This window comes from Euphorbia lathyris, chromosome 2 (genome assembly GCF_963576675.1).
Source record: "Euphorbia lathyris chromosome 2, ddEupLath1.1, whole genome shotgun sequence".
NCBI classification, from domain to species: domain Eukaryota; kingdom Viridiplantae; phylum Streptophyta; class Magnoliopsida; order Malpighiales; family Euphorbiaceae; genus Euphorbia; species Euphorbia lathyris.
The window spans coordinates 119,341,386-119,364,742 of NC_088911.1; the positions used below are offsets into that span (position 1 = coordinate 119,341,386).

The 23,357-nt window shown below is 35.4% G+C and overlaps 2 protein-coding genes across 2 annotated transcripts; one reads left to right on the forward strand and one right to left on the reverse strand.

Annotated features, from left to right (window-relative positions):
• The first annotated feature begins 1,899 nt into the window (after positions 1-1,899).
• Positions 1,900-6,153, forward strand: LOC136219688 (sulfate transporter 3.1-like). The gene is made up of 12 exons (XM_066007177.1): positions 1,900-2,418; positions 2,496-2,703; positions 2,896-3,067; positions 3,148-3,213; positions 3,750-3,863; positions 4,059-4,175; positions 4,334-4,460; positions 4,542-4,828; positions 5,023-5,213; positions 5,319-5,404; positions 5,643-5,719; positions 5,813-6,153. The coding sequence occupies exons 1-12, from the start codon at positions 2,100-2,102 to the stop codon at positions 5,999-6,001; spliced, it is 1,953 nt and encodes a 650-aa protein (XP_065863249.1). The 5' UTR covers positions 1,900-2,099; the 3' UTR covers positions 6,002-6,153.
• A 449-nt stretch (positions 6,154-6,602) lies between these two features.
• On the reverse strand, positions 6,603-13,796 carry LOC136219689 (uncharacterized). The gene is made up of 8 exons (XM_066007178.1): positions 13,478-13,796; positions 11,012-11,105; positions 10,879-10,929; positions 10,604-10,777; positions 10,342-10,521; positions 10,099-10,218; positions 8,353-8,486; positions 6,603-7,061 (listed from the first exon to the last, which is right to left on the reverse strand). The coding sequence occupies exons 1-8, from the start codon at positions 13,639-13,641 to the stop codon at positions 6,971-6,973; spliced, it is 1,008 nt and encodes a 335-aa protein (XP_065863250.1). The 5' UTR covers positions 13,642-13,796; the 3' UTR covers positions 6,603-6,970.
• Between the last annotated feature and the right edge of the window lie 9,561 nt (positions 13,797-23,357).

Genomic DNA, 23,357 nt, shown 5'->3' on the forward strand with positions numbered 1-23,357 from the left:
AGTGTTTTTGCCTTCCAATTAGCACTCTTACAATTAATTTTGTCAAAAACATCCTTGAAAGACGCCTTAGATACTCTATCACTATGGAGAGGAATCCCCAAGTAGTTGCTCAAAGATTTGGTAAGAGGAATGTCCGACAACTCACTAAGCCGTTTATAGACACCCTGATCCATATTATTAGAACAAAGCATTCGCGATTTTTGGATATTAAGTTTTTGTCCAGAGGCAGAGCAAAAGCAATTGAGGATATCTATAACCATCCCAATTTGCTCCTCACTTCCCTCGACAAACATCATCGCATCATCCGAAAATATTTTATGATTAATATTTATATAAAATAAATAGAAAATATTTTACTTTCAATATAGCTTTTTTTATATAATTTGTCTGATTTTTTTTATACTAACTTTAAAATATATTTAAAGTAAATAGCCATTTAGTTTTGTATGTGTGGATATATATCATAAATTGTAAAATTATGGTCAAAATTTTTGAAGTAATAGTAAATTCTTGGGTATCTTAATAACATCCCTCAAAATGGAGGTTTTGTATAACAATTAAATAAATTACTATGAATATTTTTTCTGATAAAATGAAATAACAGCTAAGCTGTGAAAGTGATTTAAATTAAACAATCATGAGTGTAAGTTATCAAAAAATTAAAAAAAGTAACCGGTTAAGAAATCAAACATTAGTAGACCAACATATTCAGGAATTGATTTTTGTATACAAATGAAGGTATATATATATATATATATATATATATATATATATATATATATATATATATATATATATATATAAGGAAAATTTGGTCTTATTTATATGCTATGTACTTATAAATTTTGAATAATCCACTTCTGACAATAAATATAATCAAACTATTTTTTTTTTCTTTGTAATGGACTCAACGAAAAACTAAAAGGATTATAGTAATAGAGAAATAACCAAATATGTCATGTGTACTAATATTATGCTGTAACAAAAAATAATGATAGAAAAGAAATTAAATATGCCACGTAGATTCCTACCAAAAAAATGTGCCACATAGATTAATAAAACAAGTACATTTTAGTCCAAAAGTGATATTCCGCTTGACTCATCAGAACTAGCACACAATAAATCTATGTAGTCCGATCTGACAAGACACCTCGAATCACATGAACTAGACTAAGGAAACCCATATGCTTCCCTCAAAACATTTTATTCTCATTATGTCAAAATTGTACTTTCGTTCATCATCTTTGTTAATCTCTGCTAACTCAAAGCTCTCTCCTAATCTGGTCCTTTCTCTATTTTATGGTAGGTTACACCTTCACCATTTGTAATAGGTGATAAGACTGTAGTTAAAAAAAGTAAGATGTCTAACAAAATTTAGATAACATAAGCCAAAATATAACATCTATGTTAATAAGATATCACTTCTTTTTTTTTTCTTTTTTTTTTTTTTTTTTTTTACAATCATGTTTGTTTGTTTTTTTCATTGTTAATATAGCTTTTTTCTTATCAATAAACTCAATAAATAGAAATTTTCTAAAATGCTTCAATACTAAATTAAACTTACGTAAATTATTAGAAGCATTCGGTTTTTGAACACATTTCCAAATGTAAATTGGAAGTCTTCCGACTGACATACAAGACCGGATGTTTAATATAAGAACTCTTAAATAATCCAAAACAAATTGATTACAAACCACTATAAAAGTTTATTATAAACTGAAATTTTTTAGAATGGTCCGAAATCAAACTGACCGTCGAGAAGAGTTTATTCAGAGAAAGCACATAGGTGTGATGGGTGTGGTCCCAAACAACATAGTGGAGCGGACCTTCTACTCGGCTTCTCTTCCTCCCTATCCTACCTCACTATTTCATCCTTATATAAACCGAGTAGCTAGCTACTTAGATTCTCACAACTCCTTCCTTAATACTTCCAACTTCACCCTCTCTTTTATTTCTCAAAATCAAAAAACACTATCACCACCTCTTCTTTCTTATGTCACCTTTCCTTGCCGCCTAGGAACCCAATTTTTACTTATATATATCATCACCATATATAACTAAAACTTAAGTGTTCCATACATCTCAGACACCTCTATCTAATGGGTGGTAGCGCCGATTACCAGTGCCCACACCGTGTTGCAATTCCTCCGGCTAAACCATTTCTCAAGTCCCTCAAATCAGGTCTCAAAGAGACCCTTTTTCCTGACGACCCTTTTAGACAATTTAAGAACCAGCCATCCTCGCGAAAACTCATTTTAGGATTGCAGTATTTTATACCTATCCTTGAATGGGCTCCTCGTTACACCTTCAATTTCTTCAAAGCTGATCTCATCGCCGGAATTACTATTGCCAGTCTCGCTGTTCCTCAAGGCATCAGTTATGCCAATCTTGCCAACTTACCTCCCATTATGGGACTCTGTAAGTCTTCCTTTTTTCCACTATGCCGTTGCTAAAAAGATTTGTTTTGGTGACGGAAATGTGAACTGATGGTGCAGATTCAAGCTTTGTGCCGCCGTTAGTGTATGCGATGTTAGGGAGCTCAAAGGATTTGGCAGTCGGAACAGTGGCAGTGGCTTCACTTCTGATAAGTTCCATGTTAGGGAAGGAAGTTAATCCTAAGGAGAATCCGAAGCTGTATGTCCAATTAGCTTTGACAGCTACTTTCTGTGCTGGAGTTTTCCAAGCTACTCTTGGATTTTTAAGGTCAGTTTCATTTCATGTGACCAATCTAACTAATTATGTTCTGTCTTAATTTCCCCATTGGTATTTGGAATTTGTCCTAATTCAAATTACATACGTACGTACTTACATGAATGCACGTGCAGGACACACCCATGTTGATTAATTTGAATAATCATATGGATTAGTTTAGTGATTAAAATTGTAATTTTGTAGACTTGGGTTTATCGTGGACTTCTTGTCTCATGCAACAATAGTGGGTTTCATGGGTGGAGCAGCCACTGTTGTTTGTCTTCAACAGCTCAAAGGAATTCTAGGCTTAGTTCATTTCACTCATGGGACTGATCTTGTTTCCGTTATGCGCTCCGTTTTTACCCAAACTCATCAGGTAATTAACTTCCTTAATTACTTAATTATCGTCTTAATTAAATACTTTATTACTAATAATTTATATGATTTTGGTTGCAGTGGAGATGGGAAAGTGTAGTTCTGGGTTGCTGTTTTCTTTTCTTTCTCCTCCTCACTAGATACTTCGTAAGTAAACTTTCCAATCCTTTTCATTCATTTCTAATGCGAGATTAATAAATATGATTAAGAACACTAATTATAATTAATTAATTCAAAATCCCCAAATTCAGTATTCAAATATCGAGGTAAAATCCAAAACTTTAGGGTAATAATTGACTGATTACTTGCGTAAGCTGTTGCACATGTACACGTACACGTACACGTGCACAGAATATGAGTCACGGTCAAACATCAGTCTAGCGTTGAAATTGATTTGACTATCTATCAACAAATTGTTTTCCTGTTTTTTCAACTTGTAATTACAAGTTTAATAAATGGAATTTTATTACAGTATATTAATTGTAAATTATATACGTCGCCTATTATATTAATTACTTACAATTCAATAATTTAATGTTATATAGCCAATAATTTAACATAACAAAAAATATTTTATTAATTAAAGTGTAACATGTATTATTCTGTTGATTTATTTATTTTTCTTTAATAAAATAGTAGTGTTATTTAATTATTCTGATAGTTTAGAAATAATGGATGAACAGAGCAAGAGAAAAGCATGCTTCTTTTGGATAAATGCAATGGCACCTTTGACGTCTGTTATCTTAGGAAGCGTCCTTGTCTACCTCACCCACGCTGAGAAACATGGTGTTGAAGTGGTTAGCCCCCTTTCTTTCCTACTAATTAATTATAATTAATTAATATTGCCTAATCTCCAATCTAATTGTACTGTAATAATAATTAAAAAAAAACATAAATATATGACCGGAGACGAAAAAGACCAATCCGACTCGAATTTAGATTTGTCTGGATTATCGGACTAATGATGAAAAGTTTGTTGTGGGTTTGTGCAGATTGGACACCTAAAGAAAGGGTTGAACCCACCATCAATAACCGAGTTGGATTTTAGCTCTCCCTACATGATGACAGCTATTAAAACAGGAATTATAACGGGCGTTATAGCTCTTGCTGTAAGTCTTCCAATATCCTCGTCACATGCTCCTCATTAATAATACTTCCAAAACCGTTTCCTTAATTCTGCTGACATGTCTTCATACGTTTTCCGTGTCCTTTTCGAACAAGGTTAATATGGGATTAGTATTCTAATTAATTAACATTAATTACACAGGAAGGAGTAGCTGTAGGAAGAAGTTTTGCAATGTTCAAAAACTATCACATTGATGGAAACAAAGAGATGATAGCTTTTGGGTTAATGAATATTGCTGGATCTTGCACTTCTTGCTATCTAACAACAGGTATTATTATATTAATTTATTGATTAGGACTTTGTAATTAATGATTAACAATTGCTAATTTTTTTCTAATTGAATGTGCAGGACCATTTTCTAGAACGGCAGTGAATTTCAATGCAGGATGCAAGAGTGCATTGTCCAACGTAGTAATGGCGACAGCGGTGATGATAACGTTGCTATTTCTAACACCGTTGTTCCATTACACTCCCATGGTTGTCCTTTCATCTATTATTATTGCTGCCATGCTCGGATTAATCGATTACGAAGCTGCTATTCACCTTTGGAAAGTCGACAAGTTCGATTTTTTCGTTTGTATCTCTGCTTACATTGGTGTCGTCTTTGGGAGTGTCGAAATTGGCCTTGTTATTGCTGTAAGTCTAACTTATTACATCACAAATTTACGGGTAGTCGCAGTTTCAATGGATGAAAATATGTTATAAAGTACAGAACTTTTTCTAAGAATAAGCATTAGTGATGAAATAGTAGAATTACCAACGAAAATATATATTTAGCGACGAATTCGTCGTAATGTTAAATGTTATTGATATATCAAGTTAATTTGCAGGTTACAATTTCTCTGGTAAGGATGCTGCTGTTTTTAGCAAGGCCAAGAACTTTAGTCCTTGGGAACATTTCAAATACCATGATTTACAGAAGTATGGATCAGTATCCGACTACCAATACTGTTCCGGGAGTTCTCATTCTTCAGATTGATGCACCTGTCTACTTTGCCAACGCTAACTACTTAAGAGAAAGGTATATATTTACTTTAATTTACATCCAAATACAACTTAATTAAGAGGAAAATTATTTTGATTAATGTCACTTAAATAACATTGGTAAATTTCAATTTGTTTGCAGGATTTCAAGATGGATTATTGATGAAGAAGACAGGCTTAAATCCACAGGAGGACCCAGTTTACATTATGTAATTCTGGATATGAGCGGTATGTGGTTTAATCAGTCCCAACCCACTTGTACATATCCGAAAACGTTCTTTTTAGAATAGTTAGCTCTAAGTTTAAATGGTATCAGAGTCATCTAGACTATCTATTGTTGGATTATATAGTCCTATAAATTTTACACTCCAAATGTTCAGCTCGAGACTTTAAAAGCGTGTTACTTATTCCACATTGGAGGATATACGTACAAGTTTAACAATTTGAACGCTATTGGACTTGACAGGTATTGGTAGCATAGATACAAGTGGGATCAGCATGTTTGAGGAAGTTAAGAAGCAAACAGACAGAAAAGATCTGAAGGTACAAAAATTACATTACATCATTTGATTCAGAATTTTTTTTTCCCAAATAGTAGTGATGTTTAATATGATGTTATGTTTATGATGAGTGTAGCTGGTACTGGCAAACCCAAGAAGTGAAGTGATTAAGAAGCTGGAGATATCAAAGTTTATAGAAACAATTGGACAGGAATGGATTTATCTGACAGTAGGAGAAGCAGTAGCAGCATGCAACTTCATGTTACATACTTGCAAATCAAACCCAGTTGCACCTGACTTTGATCAACAGAATAATATTGTCTAATGTTAGTTAATGCAAGAAAGGAGTTATATATTTTGATGCTTTCTGGGTTCAAGCAGAAGTGGAAACAGAAGATGAATTTTTGGGTCCTCATTACTCTGAAATCAACTTTTGTAATTTCTTTCATCAATTACATATTTTCATCTCTTCCATCATTTTACCATAACTGTGGTAATCACAATAGCTAGCTTGATTTTATATAACTAATCCTATCATAAAATAAGAATTTACAACAATTTCAGGTCACCACTTAATGCTCGTGTGCATCCTAAAACACATCAAAAGTATTGAATAAATCAAATAATGTCTAAAAAATATGTTATTATTTTGATACGGTGCTTGATATAATAATTCATGTGAGCAAAACTAGCAAGATTTCCACTCAACAAACACCATCAAATGGTTGGCAGTTCTTTACTCGAACAATTACTTTTACTTCTATGAAACAAACAAATCCATTACAATGATCAGATTCTGTCTCAAGGTCATATAAGAAAATTGCCCAATAATGGTAGCAATTATTGACCATATAAGAAAATTGCCCAATAGTAATGGTACAGGTGTGAAGTATCTTAAGTTAGAAAATCGAGTTCAAGTCATAGTATACGAAGTAGAATTTAATTGAAAAAGATATCACTTGAACAACCTTGAAATGATTAATCAAACGGACTTAACCCCCAAAAAAGAAAAAAACACTAACTAGCCTGCATATAATTTGTGTTGCGAAGTACAATAAAATACATGCACACGGACAGAAACAAAGCTATTAAGAAATGCAATAACTTGACAAAACCAGGTCAAAAAATTAATACATGCACACTGTGGCTGTCAAAAAAGTGCCTTCCTGGCTGTGCTTGCAACACACCTGATCAAGAGCTCGAAAAAATTCGCCGAGGATCCTGATATTTCTGTAGCCGTTTTCAAAAGCTGAAATTTCGCTGAAGTACATGATTGCTTCCTTCAATAAATCCACTAAGAATCACCCATGATCTCTTTGCCCATGGTCTCTTTGAACACGCGCGGGAGCAGTTCATGTGCACTAACATCTACAGTCTCTGGATCTCTGTGAAGGCAGTAGTAGGAATTGAGTATATATATATATAGAAAATTGAATGGAAGAAGCAAGCAAGGTGCTTTTTCATACTCTGATTTGTTGTTCCAATGGATAAAAAGAAAACATGCATAGTATGGTTCATTGGGTAGGCACAGGATGAAAGGAATAGATGTATTTTCAAAGGACAAAAGAATCCAGAAGCCCCTAACCTTTGCTATTTTAAAGAATTGAGCCCCTAATATTTTATGTTGAAACCCTTGATCATTTATAAACTTATACATTGAGCCACTGATCTCTTTTTGACACAGAGCCCTTCACCATTTATAAATCTACACACTGAGGACTCAATAGGATTTCTAAGGGATTTAATTTGAAGATTTATAAATGATCAAGGACCCAATGTAAAAATAAAGGGTAAATTACACCCATGACCCCTCAACTTTGGCCTTAGTTTTATGGCTCCGGAACTTCAAAACCAGGCATAAAAGTCCTTGAATTTTTTCCTTTACTAACATAAAAGCCCATTAATGTTTGACCACTCCAATAGCAGCGAACCCTCCATTGTAGAGCTAATGAAAATGATATTCTAACTTTAACTTTAACTTTTTGGTTTTGAGGTCATTTAGGTGTTGTGTTAGGAGAGAGAGAGTGACAGTTTAGAGAGAGAAAGCTCCAAAAATGGTGATTTGGAAAATCGAAAACAGTGGGTCCATGGAAAATGTGGTTCTAAACAACTTTAATTCTTGGACTTTTCCATTTTGAGGTCATTTACTATCATAAGGGACTTTTATGTTAATAAACAGCAAAGCTCAAGGACTTTTATTTCCGGCTTTGAAATTCAGGGGCCATAAAGAAAGTAAGGCCAAAATTGAGAGACCATGGGTGTAATTTACTTTATAAATAAAAGACTATGGGTTCGATATATAAGTTCATAAATAATCAAAGGCTCCAAGTATCAAAACAAAATATTAGGGCCCAATGTGTCAAAATAGCACAGATCGAAGGTCTCAAGATCCTTTCTTTCTTTTTCGAGATGTGAACCTTGATGCAGATAGAGTGAAAAGAAAGATTTGTGATAGTGTTAGGATTAGGATTAGGATTAGATTGGGAGATGGGAGTATAGAGGGATCAGATTTGGAGTTTATAGTCCTGTTCTTTTTTTATGGACTGCTTTTTTATGTTCTTTATCAATGAAATTTTTTGAAGATCAGGAAAAAGACGATAATAATATAATGCATATACATGAAAGCAGGGATGATATTGAAGAGAGAATGCAGCATTAGAGTGAATCAGGAAGTACCTGCACAATGTTTGCCCCTTCTCATTCACACTAGGTACAAACCACAATTTTCGCAGGACAGGCGACTCAAATTGAACAAAGAAGCCATCATGTTGCCCATATTTCCACTTCCTTGATCCCTGACCTTTCCAAACCTACACAATTATCACCAGTGAACTAAGCAATTGAGCACCTGAAGTTTTTTTCAACAAACCTAATGCACAAAAACTTTGATGCTGGAGCGATTCCATGTTCGGAACGGGCTCCAAAACAAAACTCTAGGAAACTCGCAGGAAAAGTTTCGGGTAACATTTCTGTAATTTAAAAAATTTGAAACTCATTTCTTAAAATAAAATAGGTTTCCAGAAACAGATCTGCACATTAACCGATCTCTTGAGAGTTCATCATGAGTTGATCACTTTGCATAGACCCCTAAATTTTTTCTAGAGCATCTTTCTTAAGCTCTCAAAATGCAGAAAACCTTTTTTCTCGTTTCTTATGTAGCACTTATGTAATTTTTTTCATCTTATATATCAAAATATTTACAAATGCATACCTTATAATTGTGAATTTTATATATACACCCTTATAATTTTTATTTTGAACAAATACAGTTTCGTTTCTATGCAACATAGTCTAAAAACAGCAACTATAGATATCAAACAGTAAGACTTCAGACCAAATCTCATATCTCAGCTAATTTTGGATCTTCAATGGCACAAGCATCCTAGGTACTCCAATCTTACGGTCCTTCATCCTCTTCGCAAGGCTTTTTTGCACTACGTGCTCAAATTCTAGCATTTTAAAAGCAAAATAAAATGAAAAGCTTTGTTGTTATTCATTTAGATACACTTGATGTATTCTCTAATCCATATGTTAAATAATATTTTGTATTTAATTTAACATGCTATTATATTTAATTAATACTGTCGTATCAGAATATATTGGGGGATGGTATGCAACTCAATTTATTAAATCTCAGGCAGCAGTTGTCTCAAAGCTATCATAGTATTTAGGGTGTGTAGTCCAAAAAACCCTGTGCTTTCACTTTTTTGTCAAAGTGGTACCTGAAAAAAAATGTCCAAACAGGGACCGAGGTTTTTGTTTTGCTAAAAACGATGATCATTTAGTTTGACACTATAAAAATGACCGTTAACAACCTGAAAATGGAAAATTCCAAGAATTGAAGTTGTTTAGTACATATTTACTATGGAAGCAAATTTCTTATTTTCCAAAATCATCATTTTCGGAGCTTTCTCTCTCTAAAACATTCACTTTCTCTCACCTCACCAAACAACACCTAAATCACCTCAAAATTAAAAAGTTGAAGAAATTAAAATTGCTTTGAATATCATCAAGTCTTTGAATTTTTCAATTTTGAAATCGTGAACACTCATTTTAATTTTGAGGTCCTTGTTTTTAGTAAAGCGAAAAACATCAGTCTATCTCCTAGTCGCAAATGAAAACCTCAGTCACCGTTTGGATAAAAAAAAAAATTCAGGTACCAGCTTGACAAAAAGTGAAAGCACTGGGTTTTTTGGACTTTACCCTATTATTTATAATGTTAAGAATTTGTTAATTTTCAGAATATTACAGGCTGATAAACTACAAACAAATCAACCGATACATTGGGTATTCTACAATTGGAAATAAATGGATCCACAAATTCAAGTAGAAACCTATTTTTTTGCATACACAAAGATAATACAAGAATTGTCTTTTCTCAAGAAGACCTGTATCAGCTAGACTCATGAGGTGAAATGTTACCTGCGGGTAAGATATGATACTTTTTGGCACCACTAAGCAAGCTGCTTTAGAGAAAGACTCCTCAGCATATTGCCTGAGAAATGTGAAACAACTGCTGTGTGTATGGGGAGATTCAAAGGCCTACAAAAGTAAACAGAAACATAATCATCAAACACTTACACCACCAAGAACTTCCTCCTGGCCATAAAAGACCAATGACAAATAACAAAATATTATACATGTGTAAATCCAATACCCTAATACCTTATCAATATTGACAACTGGAGCGTATTTATCTGTTTGTGTTCTTTCCTTATCCAGAAGAAAATAAACCCTTGGATCAACTTTAGAAGTTTCATGCCAAGATTTTATAGCCATCTCCATTGTCTCAACAAGGAAAGAGAAAATTTCTTTCCAGCATTCTTCGGATACAATCTTCTCAGACTGCAAGAGAAAACGCCAAATTAATCTTCTTCACCTCAATAGTCCGTACATATTAATCACGTTTCTTTGCAAGCACACTTACAATTTCAGATTTCAAAGTATCCAGGTGCTTAGCCATGTCAACATTAGACTTCATACTCTCCACTTCTAAAGCTCGTTTTTTCTCCTTTGCCAATTGGGATATCCTCTTAATCTTTCTTGATACCTCAGTGCTCTGAGAGTTGTATTTTAAAGCTGTTTGGAAAGCAGCCAACGCCTATAATTGTTTAAAAAGAAAACTATGAGAAAAACTACACCAAATGTTATCCAGAATACATAGGAACCAAATAATTCATAAGATAAGATAGTCAGACATACATCATCATACTGTTCCATCGCCTCTAACACACAACCTTTTCTGAAATATCCCTGTGGCAATCAATGTGACACCAAATAAGAACTATTTAGAAATGCATGTTTATGTCATGAGTAGACTCAAAATTCAGCTCACCTTTTCCCATTGCGGGTTCAATGTGATTGTTGTCTCAGCATCAGCAAGGGCTTTACTAAGCTTAACCAATTGAAGAAATGCTGCAGCACGATTGCTGATAAATGATTGAACATCACAAAATGGAAGACACATAAGAACAATGTTCATTACATGAATCAATTGTAGAATGAGCCAAAAGCAACACATCGTCAAAAGAAAAAATCACATACATAATATTCAGAAAACAAATACTCCCTCCGTTCCATTATATAAGTCATTCTAAGGTATTTCACACAAATTAAGAAATACAATTGATATAGAGTCAAATTAATAAAGTTACATTGCTAGCTAAAAAACATTTCTCTCTCATGTAATGGTTGGAGAACAAGCTTTGGAATTTTCAAAAACACATGGACCAAGACAACAAATTAATGCTTAAATTCTGGCAAAACTAGAATGACTTATATTTGGGGAAAAAAAAAAACTAATTTGCTAGAATGACTTATAAAGAGGAACGGAGGGAGTAGTTATTACTGACCAAACCAATTTTGACACCACAATTTTTTGCCTCTTTGTATGTCCAATAGATAATGAACATGAAAAGAATCTAGATAATAACAGATGATTCATGGGCAGAAAGCCAAGAAAACTGACATTCTAAATTAAGCAGCCAATCTAGATTCTAACATCTCTAAAGAAAAGTATTCTCGACATGTTTTTAATAGGTAGTTCCAAATTTGTATCACTTTTACTGAAAACAGCAGTGCCGTTAGATGAAAGAAGAGAAATGTAGGTCAAGTTAGCTTGTTAAGGTAGGACATCAAAAGGAGATACAAAGCAGTATGATAACAGGGGACTTCAAATGAAGATACAGAGCAGTTTGATAAGGTAGGACTTCAAATGAAGATACAGAGCCACTAAGTTAATCTGCTGAAGTCATTTGTCATAGTTACAGTGTCCATAAAACTACACAATGCTAGAAATTAACAAAAAGCTTCAACAATGTCTATAAACTGCCTGGTGCTCGCTTGTGCCTCAGCGCCTGGATCAAGGCCCACCCGAGGGTTTTCATTAGGGATTTTATTTTTTACTGTTTTCTGTAAAATAAGTGTCTGATTAATCCCAACCACTAATCTAATTTAAATAAGATTAATCTTAACCCTTGATGTAAATAAGAATATCAAGAGTCATAACTAAATATAGAAAGAATAGAGAAGGATTAAGAGCAGTCACGTAAAGAAAGAAGAGTCTCCTCCACTCCAAGCAAAAATAAACTGTGACAGACACAGTGAAGAACAAACAGAGAACATGCAGCCAAGAATTAGTTAAGTAGCATTTGTTTTAGTTAGGCACTTACATTAAGACGTTAAGTATATGTTAATGTCTCTATGAAGTATGAACTTAACTTGGTGTTTTTGACATTTATGATTTAGTATTATGTTTTTATGTGGTTTTGTTTTGTTCATGTGGTCATAAGTGTTTTGTTTTTTTTTTTGGTTTACGCTTAACTAGTAAAAAAGTTTTTATGTGCCTCGTGTTCCTAAGGCGCACACCTCGCCTTGCGCCTAGGCCCCAGGACTCCTTAGCGTGCCTTGTGCCTTTAACAACTATGCCGCAACATACCAGAAAAATGCCTTCAAGCCCCTTTCTGACAAGCATCTGAGGTACTTTTACACTTGAGTCAATTGATTGGCTAGTATTTTAGAGTAGTACCAATGGCATTACTTCACAATGCAGGGGATGGCCAAAAACTACTAAAAGTCTCACATAATTGCTTCGATTCTATGATTTCAAATGTCTCCTGGTTATTTTGCTATACCATGACTAGCAAAGAGCCATGTTGCACCGAAACTCCGCCTCGGTAGAGTTTCCGTGTTTCCTGTCCATTTTTGCTTCTGTGTGTTCAGTTTTGTTTCCGTTTCCTAGCTATGTTTTGAAGATTATTCCAGGTTTCTGTTTCAGTTTCAGTTTCAGTTTCCATGCAACAAAGGCAGAGAGCTATATAGTGGTTTTACAATTTTTAATATCTCTAAGATGATTGCCCGTGTTATATAGCTAAAGTTCACTAGCATATTAGAGAAGAAGGTTTACTAACGAGCAAATCATACAGTTAACAAAAGTCCAATAGCAAACAGCTTAAGCTTCTTGAACTCTGGTACAATGTTGGAAACTACTTTGTCCTGAATCTTAGTATAGGTACTCAATCTTACCGCCAATCATCCAAAGGCATATCTAAATCATGTTACATGCACATTAAAAGCAATCAAAAAATAATAATAATAACAGTTTTCAGCAAGTACAAAGCATCGAACTGTTCCTATTTAAATTTGAGTGACAAGGTAGATTAAAGAAAACAAAACATTGTCCCATTGAAACAGTCGAACGAACTCCGTCAATAACCAATAACGAATTTTTTGTTTTTCAATTGAGAGCTTTGACAGTTCAAGAAGAAGAAAGAAAATAAAAACCTAATTCGACTGAAGTTACCTATAAAGAGTGGGGTTTGAAGGGTCGAGTTTAATAGCCTGAGTGTAAAGAGCAGCGGCTTTGAGGTAGTTCCCTGCTTTGAAGAATTCATTTCCCTTATCTTTCAGTGATACCTCCTCCCCGCCATTAGAGACGGTGGAAGGAGCTGTAGATGATCCCGCCATTGTTATTAAATAGCGAAGAGGATGTTAATTACAGAGCCACCGCAAGTGGTTTGGTTAGGGAATCTAAAAGTTTCTGCAACTCGCTAGGGTTTACGGGGGATCTTGTTGAGTGTCCAAAATCCAAATCAGTGAGAAAGCCCTTGTTTGGAAAATTTTAAATTAACCTTGAGAGTGCTTAATGGAATTAACTTTTTACTCCCATTATCTATATTTACTCCCATTATCTATATCTTGCAGGGGTGGCAACAGGCGGTTTTGCATCCCCCATTCCGCCCCTAATATCTTGCAGGGGTGGCAACAGGCGGTTTTACATCCCTCATTCCGTCTCTAATATTTTCGGGGACGGTTTCGAGGAATCTAAAAAAATGTTCGGGGATTTTTTGGCACACACTCGTCCGTACGGTTCTCCACGGGTTTTGAAGAATCCTCAATCTCCAAATAAAATTAAAAAATTCCTCAAATTAAAAAATTACTCAATCTCCAAATTTAAAATTTATCACGTGTTACTGGTATAAAATATCAGTTTAGAGTAGCGATAAAACGAAATTATAAAATATAACTTTAGAGTAGCAATAAAACAAAATTAAAGTACTGATATAATAAAAAAAATACTTAGCATTCAATATCAGTACTGATATAATAATAAAAAAAACTCAGCATTCAGTACTGATATATTTAAATCTATGAATAGCAATAAAACAAAATTAAAGTACTGATATAATAAAAAAAACTTACCATTCATGACTGATATATCTAAATACATGTGATATACTAAGAGCATCAATAAAACTAAATTAAATTATTGTAGATGTAGATAATAGTATTAGTTAACTCATTACAATACTGATTATTTTTTTAATCACATTTAAATACTAATTATCTTAGATATGTATAATATTTTATTTTATTTTGCGGAGATTTTAGGAGGATTTTACGGTCGGTTTCGAGGGCGGTTTGCGGATCCTCGCGGTTCGGGGATAGTAATACCCACCTCCGCCCAATTTTAATGTTCGGGGCTAAAATTTCCCCCGCCCCCCGCCCCGCACCCAAAATTTTCGGATTTTTCCCGATCCTGTCGATTCCGATCCCACGGTTTTCGATTTTTCCCCGACCCATTGCCACCCCTAATCTTGACCTCCAAAATGAAGATTAATGAGAGTAATGCACACTTTCTAATGAAAACTAACCTTTTAACTTTTATTTATATTTCAACAGCTCTCAAACAATGTGAAAGAACAATGTTAAATTTTAACTTTCGTTTCCATCATTTTTTCTTCCATTTCATTATCTCATCTAACTCTCACCTCCATTAATTTCTTAATTTCCAAACAAATGCTAAAGTTGGTAGCTCCTTCGCGGGTGTTCACTGCAAGATGAATCCTGACCGTTAAATCACAATCACAAGTTCACAGCCGATAATATATTCGTGTCCCTTGAAATTAAGTACCAACAAAATAATTATTAAATTTTAAGTATTAAATATTATAATAATAAAATATTAAATGATGTAACTGTTTCGTAAATGTTATAAATAAATAGTAAATATCATTTTAAAAATAACGAATATAAAAAAATTAATTTATAATGTTTAACTATATTATTAATGACATACGCACGTACTCAAGACACACCTCTGTAAAGTCAAGACAACTAGAAACAACTAATCAAACAATTTGGGGTATTAAATAGCTCAAACCAAAGCTTCTGGCAATCCCCAATTTCGACAAAGCAAGCGGAGCTCCAAAGACTAGACACTCCCCCGTACCTTCACATATAATGGTTCGACAGTCTCAGTAGTCCATCGAAATGGGTGGCTAATTGATGAGGTATATGAGCTATACTCATCACTACAAAGCAGGCCTTTCCTAAAGTTAGGCTCATATGCAATCGTAACCCACATAAAGCCCTATATAAGGCAAACCGACACTATTGATAAAGGATCCCCTGTTGAAACACCTTTCCACATAATTTTGATTTGACAAAATTGTTTAAGTATAATTAAAAACATATTCTAAACACACTAAGTTTAAATGCTTTGATTTATTCTACTAATGTGTTTGTTCAATGTTGAGTTAAATTGTTTATAAGACACAAGATTAAAAGGCCCAAGCCCAATACGGAAGTCAAAGCCCAAGTCAAACAGTTTAAGGCAACTCGGCCCGCGTATGTCAAAACGCTGTCGTTATGTACAAAACGCAGCTCAGCAAGAGAAGGATCTAGAAGACCTTCAAGGAACAACTTCGGAACGAAGCTGCTGAGTTGATTCGACAAACAGTACAAGACAGCAGCTGGCTAAGAACAACTTCCAGACAAAGTATTTCTACTTTGGGTAAAGTTCAGAAGACACAGTATGCTGTCTAGTTGACATTACCATAAATGGAGAGACACTCTGCCGAGCTGATCAAAAGCTGACCGAAGACAGAAGATACTCAAATCTGATTGGCCGAGAGCTCTGAGCAAGTCAGGATGACAACGACAGGAAGCTGTTTCCCTCCAACGGTTATTTCGAAATTCGAAATGACCGATGCCTCAAACGTCTCTATAAATAGTGCCATCAGTTGCTTCATTCAACAGAGAACTTGATCAAGCCATTACGCTAACCAAATTTCTACGCAAAGTTCTCCAAGCAAAAGCAAAGCAATCTTACACTATATTTCATATCTTTTGTGTAAAAGTCTAGAGTGATTATTCAATCATCTAAGGTGTCTTAGCAATCATTGTTTAGGACAAACACTTATCATTTTTAGAGATTAGAAAGGAGAGGCTGAGTACTCGGTTATAGTACTCAGCGAGAGATTAGGATTAAGTAGAGGTATAGAGGAAGGTACTCTTGTTATACTCAGTTGCTAAGATTGTAAAAGGTTTGATGCTCTACCGTTAAAGAGCTCAGTAGAGAATTCAAAATCTCGGAACGTGTTCCGGGGACAGGACGTAGGCTTGGAGGCCGAACCTAGATAAATCTGCTGAGTAACATATTTCTAACCTTTAACTCCTTTATATATTTATTGCTTGCTTAAACAAAAACTAACCAAGTAAAGAGGTCAAGCTGAGTTGTGCGCGTTGAATATCCGAGCTCAAGAATAGACTCTAAGTGCTATCTTCTGACTCAAGTAAAGAAACTGACCTAGTCACTAGCTGACTAAGCCAGTATCTTGCTATTCACTCAGCGCCGCTGTCCAAACCTTTTTCTCACGAAAAAGAAGTCTGCCCTAGCTTAAAATTTTTTAAATAGTTCCTAACCCCCCCTTGGAACTATACTTGTAACGTTATAAGGGACCAACAAGTGGTATCAGAGCTTAAAAGCTCACTGTAAAAGGTTTAACCACCTTGAGCTGATCCCCACTATGGGCGAAAACAGCACTCGGTTTCTCCCAGGAAACCAAACAACTCAGATCTTACCTGAGGGACTGTCCATTACTCGGCCTCCCCTATTCTTCGGGTCTAACTACACCTTCTGGAAGAATAGGATGAAAAATTTCATTCAGACTACAAATATGAGTGCCTGGCTATGATAAGTGTCCAATTCAACGTTCAAATGTCCACTTTAGTGCTAGGTTATTTAATTAATTTAGTGTTATTTCGGATATTATTGCTTGTTTTGGTATGATTTGTCTCCACAGGACTCAAATGATTAAAAGGAGCGGAATTGGACTTAACTTGAAACAAATTTGGACTAAAAGGGAATTTGGAGCTGATTTAGAGGATCTGAAACGAAAATGGAGTTAGTCTTGCCCAAGACTAAGGATTTCGGGAATCGCAGACTCCAGAATTGATCAGGACTCTCCTTTATTCTATCAAGAATGAACCTGGACAGTTGGGAATGACTAAGCATGCACGAAATTAGGAGATATGGGAAGATTAGAAAAGATTTGTGATTGGGAAAGATATTTTTTTGTTAGCTATTTTTTAGGGATATATTTTCTCTACAAAACATTAGGTTTTAGATTAGATTATCTCTCTCTCTCTTCTCTCTTAGACTTTTTACATTCCCAGAGAACGTATCTTTCAGACGGAAAAACTCAGAAACATTTATTTTGTTCTTTATGGCTATTCGTAGCTAAACCCCTTTATTTCGGTTAAGGGATAATTCAAAGGCAGGAATCTTCAAGTATTGTGAGATCGTTTCTCTTCTAGTATTTTCTCTTTATTCATATCATTTGTTTATTCACTGTATTTAGGGATTTTATCTCAATTGTTAGTTTGCTTTTGAATGATACGGCCGATTGTTCATTTGATTAAACTGGCATACAACTATCTGATTAAACTAGATAATCAACGAGTCATTATTTAGTTGAATCTGAATAAGTAGCAATTGATGCTATAAAGTTGAAATCTAGATTGTATTTGGGGAAAATCAGATTGACAACTGAGAACTCTCCATGTGACATTAATACATCTATTTTCGACGTTATCACATCAAGTGAATGAGTAATTAAGTTTCTGAATCAATATCGCTGAGAATCGGATTGGCTTAGATTAGGTTCTTCTAATTCCTAACGCTGTTAACGGGTTGAATCTTAGCCGCTGAGGTAAGGTTATTCGTTAATTAGGAGTTAACTACAGTCTTACTTGGTTAATTCATTATTTAGGAAGAATATACCAAACTAATCTGATATGTAATTTAGAAGAAACATCATTTCTGTCAATGATCAAGACTAACTAAATTCCTTGCCTGAGAATCCCTTAGCTGAAATTCTAATTAATCATTTTATTCAATTTCAATTCAACTTCATTACTTTTGTTAATTTAGCAATCATCTATTTCAATCCCCCCTTTTTTACTTTTTATTCATTTGCTTGGTTATATTTACAAATTATATCAGTATTAGTCCTATGGGTACGACCTTTGCTTACCCTTGTGCAAGCCTGAGGGCTGTGAAGTTATATTTTATTTTTGGTGGATTCGACAACCGTCAAATTTTGGCGCCGTTGCCGGGGACTAATCTAACTTGATTTAAAGCCATTTATGACCAGGTCTGAAACTTCAAAGCAACTGCTCTTTGAATCAGAAATAGAAATGTTAGCAAGAAGATTTCGTAAAGAAGTGAGGTTGCAAAAATTACAAAGTGCTGAAACTTCCAGTTCTAGTGAAGAAGAGGAAATTTCCAACGAGGAAAGTGAACCATCTGAAGTAGAAACGATGGCAGAACGAACATTGAGGCAACTTCATGCACCTCAAGCTGATCAGCAACCCTTGTGCGTCACATACCCAAACTTGGATGCGACCTTTGAGCTTAAGTCGGGGCTGATTCATTACTTGCCTAAATTCCATGGGATGGAAAGCGAAAACCCGCATAATCATCTAAAAGAGTTTCATGCTATATGTTCAGGTATGAGTCCGCAAGGAATTACTAAGGAACAAGTGAAATTAAGAGCTTTTCCTTTTTCTTTGCAGGATGCAGCTAAAGATTGGTTTCTCAACCTGCCCTCCGGATCCATCACAACATGGACTGGCATGGCTCAAGCATTCTTAGAAAAGTATTTTCCAGCCTCACGTGCAGCGATGATCCGTAGAGAGATCAGCGGCATCAAGCAAAAGGATGTTGAAACACTCCATGATTATTGGGAGAGGTTCAAAAGGCTGTGTGCAAGCTGCCCCCAACATGGGATAACTGAACATTCCTTGATTCAATATTTTTATGAGGGAATGTTAGGCATGGAAAGAAAGATGATAGATGCTGCTAGTGGGGGAAGCCTCTTTGATAAAACACCAACTGCAGCTAAAGAGCTGATCAAAAGTATGGCAGCAACTTCCCAACAATTTGGGAAGCAACAAGAGCCTCCACGAAAAGCATACGAGGTAAGCACCTCATGCCACAGATGAATGTCCCACATTGCACGAAGGTACACCGGAACAGATTAATACCGTCCTCGGATATCAGGGACATCCCCCAAGGAAGTATGATCCATACTCGAATACATATAATCCTGGATTGCGGGATCATCCGTACCTCAGCTACAAGCCGCAAAGTAATGTGGTTCAACCGAATATTCCCCAACAGTACCAAAGACCTCAACAATATAGTCTCGTTCAAACGGATCTAAATTCAGGTATGGCGTCTAGTTTTATTGATCAGTCTGTTGTGTCTAACTTGCTGAAATTTCAGGAAGAACAAGGCAAGGTCAATGCCAATGTTCAAGCAAATTTCCAAAACTTGGAAAAACAAATGAGTCAGATAGCAACCACTCTGAGTGCAATACAGTCCCGGGGGAAGTTACCTTCGCAAACTGAGATGAATCCGAGGCAAAATGTGAGTGCAATCTCGCTTCGCAGCGGAAAAGATTTAGTCTTGCCCAACATTAAATCTGCTTCCGAATCAGAACAGCCCGTGTCAGAGAAATCTGTAAGCGAAAAGGAGGTATTCGAAAATGAGACAGAAGGTTCAGCTGGTAAGTCATCTGGAGAAAAAGCCACAAATCAACACACACCTTTGGTAATTAGACCACCTTTCCCTGATCGTTTAGCCAAGTCAAAGAAAGAAAATGAGGAGAAAGACATCTTTGAGACGTTCCGCAAGGTTGAGGTAAATATTCCATTGCTTGATGTTATTAGACAAATCCCTCGATATGCTAAATTTCTCAAAGAATTGTGTGCTAACAAGATAAAACAAATTGGGTATGAAAAGATTACTATGGCTGAGAATGTGTCTGCTGTACTCCAAAGGAAAATGCCCCAAAAGTGTAAGGATAAAGGTATGTTTGCAATTTCTTGTCAAATTGGGAACACTAGTATTAAGAGGGCAATGTGTGATTTAGGATCTTCTATAAATATCATGCCTATGTCTATTTATTTGTCTTTAAATGCTGGACCTCTTGAGGAAACGGGAGTAGTACTTCAACTTGCTAATCGATCTATTATTTACCCCGAAAGGCTGTTGGAAGATGTTCTAGTTCAGGTTAATGGTTTAATTTTCCCAGCTGATTTTTATGTCATAGATATGGAAGATGAAGATCACCCTTCAGATTCATCAGAAATCCTGTTAGGTAGACCATTCCTAACAACAGCTCGGACAAAAATCGATGTTCACAAAGGGACACTGACTATGGAGTTTGATGGTAAAATTGTTCAATTTGATGTTTATGATACCATGAAATTTCCTAATGATGTGCATTCTGTTTGTGGCATAGATGTTATCGAACCAATAACACAACAAGCTTTTGAAGTATGTAGGGAAGACAAGTTGCAGGTAGAGATAGAAGAAAGCTTCGATGTGAACAGCAAAATAAAGGAGAAAAGCGTGGAGCTTGGAGAAGGTGTGCATGAAGTCATGCAAGAAATGGCAGCGCTGAAATCAAAACCGGAAAATTCTGATGTTAAAGCAATTTCTCGTGTTAATCAACGCCCATTACCTTCTATTTTGCAGGCACCAAAACCAGAACACAGAGCCTTATGGGTGATTAAGCAGTGTGACATGAATATTGATGGTGCAGTGGAAACTCAGAGCTTGGAGAATGGGAATGTGCAAAAAGTAAACGGCCACCGACTTAAGCCGTTTTATGAGAATATCCCAATTGGAGTCCTCGAAGAAGTGCAATATCTTGATCCAAGAGACTAGCCTTAGAGCTCAAGAATGTCTGGCCATAGACACTAACTAGAGGCGCTATTGGGAGGCAGCCCAATTTTAGTCTTGCCCAAGACTAATGTTCCTAATTTCGTTTTCATTTGATTTATTTTTATTTGCAATAACTAACTTAACTAACATCATCTTCTCCAAAGGCTTCAATTGTTGAGTTTTGATTTTCAGGTGTGAAGGAAAGAAAAGAATGGAGGAATAAAGGCCCAAAAGAATGAGTTATGGAGTTAATGGAAGCCCAAGAGTATTTAGCATGAAAATTAGAGATGTGAGGGGTAAAAAAGGAAAAAAACCACAATTCCAAATTGTGATGCACAACCCATCATCCCACTCACCCTCTCTATTCCTATCCTATATCCCAAACCCTTATCACCGCCACCCTCACTCCCTCACTCCTTCATCATCATCTCACCAACTCTTCCTTCCATTTTCTAATTTCAATTGATTCACTCAACGTCACCACCATTTAATTTCACCGCCCCACACCATCGCCTCACCAACCTAATTTCATTCACTCTCAATTTCAATTTTAACTTCTCCCTCACAACACCAGCATCGCCACTTCCTTATCAATTCGACCCACCATCACCAACTCTTCCTTCCTTTGAGTTCGACCCACCTTCCATTTACTAATTTATTTTGAACCCACACGCCACGGTCAGGATCAATCTGCAATTTGCAAACTCACTCCACCAAGCCAGGTATGTGTCTCTGAAAACCAAACCTATTGAAAGTTCACCCTATGTAGATGATGCTACTTTGGTTTAGCTAAATTTGAAATCTAATTTTGATAAATTTGTTAGTGGAATAGTTTGGGAGAATTTCTTTGCCATGAATTATCCCATCTTTGATGAGATGATACATGAATTTTATAGAATCTTTGAGTTTCAGTATGATTCGTGAAAATTGGATATAGGTTTTGAGTGTTTTCATTTTAGGTTGATAGATTAGGATCATCAATTGTCCATAACCGAGTTCAATATTGCATTGAGATTGGTGTATTCCTGGATTCCTGATTTGTGAAATCTGATGCATATGTGATTTTGATGAACATATTTTTTTTAAGGATTTTACACTTGAGTCTGCACCTAAGTTAAAGCCATCTAAGACCAAAGCTCGTTATTTTCTCAATCTTGTTATTTGTTTGTTGCATCCTTTCTTGGCCATTAATTACTCAGCTAAAAATAAGGATACAATGACCCAAGTGTTTATATTTGGGATATTTGATCACGTCCTTGGTTGTGAATCTTTGTGAATGTTGCACAAACTGATAGACACATAGCCTGTACCACACCACCTCTTGATATAGAAGTTTTGAAAAATATGCAATTGTTACGCCGAGAAGGGCAATCTTTGTTTTTTTATACAGGAATGTTAAATGAGATCAAGGAAATACGTGCAAATCAAGAGGCTTACTTCGAGTATGTGAACTTTTTTCAAACCTTCCCATAGAAATATGAGACACGAGGTTCCCTCCTCCAAAAAGGGCAGTAAGCACAACTTCTCTTTCACTTTATTTTTCTCCTGTTTGCTGCCCTTCGCCCCTAATTGTGTGATTTCCGCACCGAGACAGTGCGAGGAGAAAGTGGGGGAGGGGTTTTTGATATAGAAGTGTATTTTGTTTGTTTGTTTTGATTTTGTCTAACTTTCATAGAGATATACTGACACATTGCCTCATTTTATGCCTGTTCTTTCCAGAATTTCTGTCTATTTTTGTCTACAATAGTGTGGGGTGTCCACCCTTTGTTTTGTCCCTAGAAATAACAATGCTAGCTCTCAATTTTGCACTCGGTTGAAACTAGGTTGCCAACTTAGCACTGAAACCCCTTAATCTTTTTTTGAGTAAAGCTGTCGATTTCAAAAGGTCAGGGTTGCACAATTGTCTTGAGCATGCATATGAAGCACTTGATTAATTTCCCATTACATGACAGACGTTTTGAATGAAACAACACCAATTTACCCCAATTTTTGGAAAGTTTTTGAGCCTAAATGCAAGAACAAAAACATTACACTTTGTTCTATATTTTTCTGAGTGTTGTCCAATTCTAGTTTGAAATTCTAGAACTTGCCATGTTATGCATTTCGAGACCACATTGATGTATTCGAGTATTAAAAATGATAAGGGCAGTAGGTTTTTTTTCTG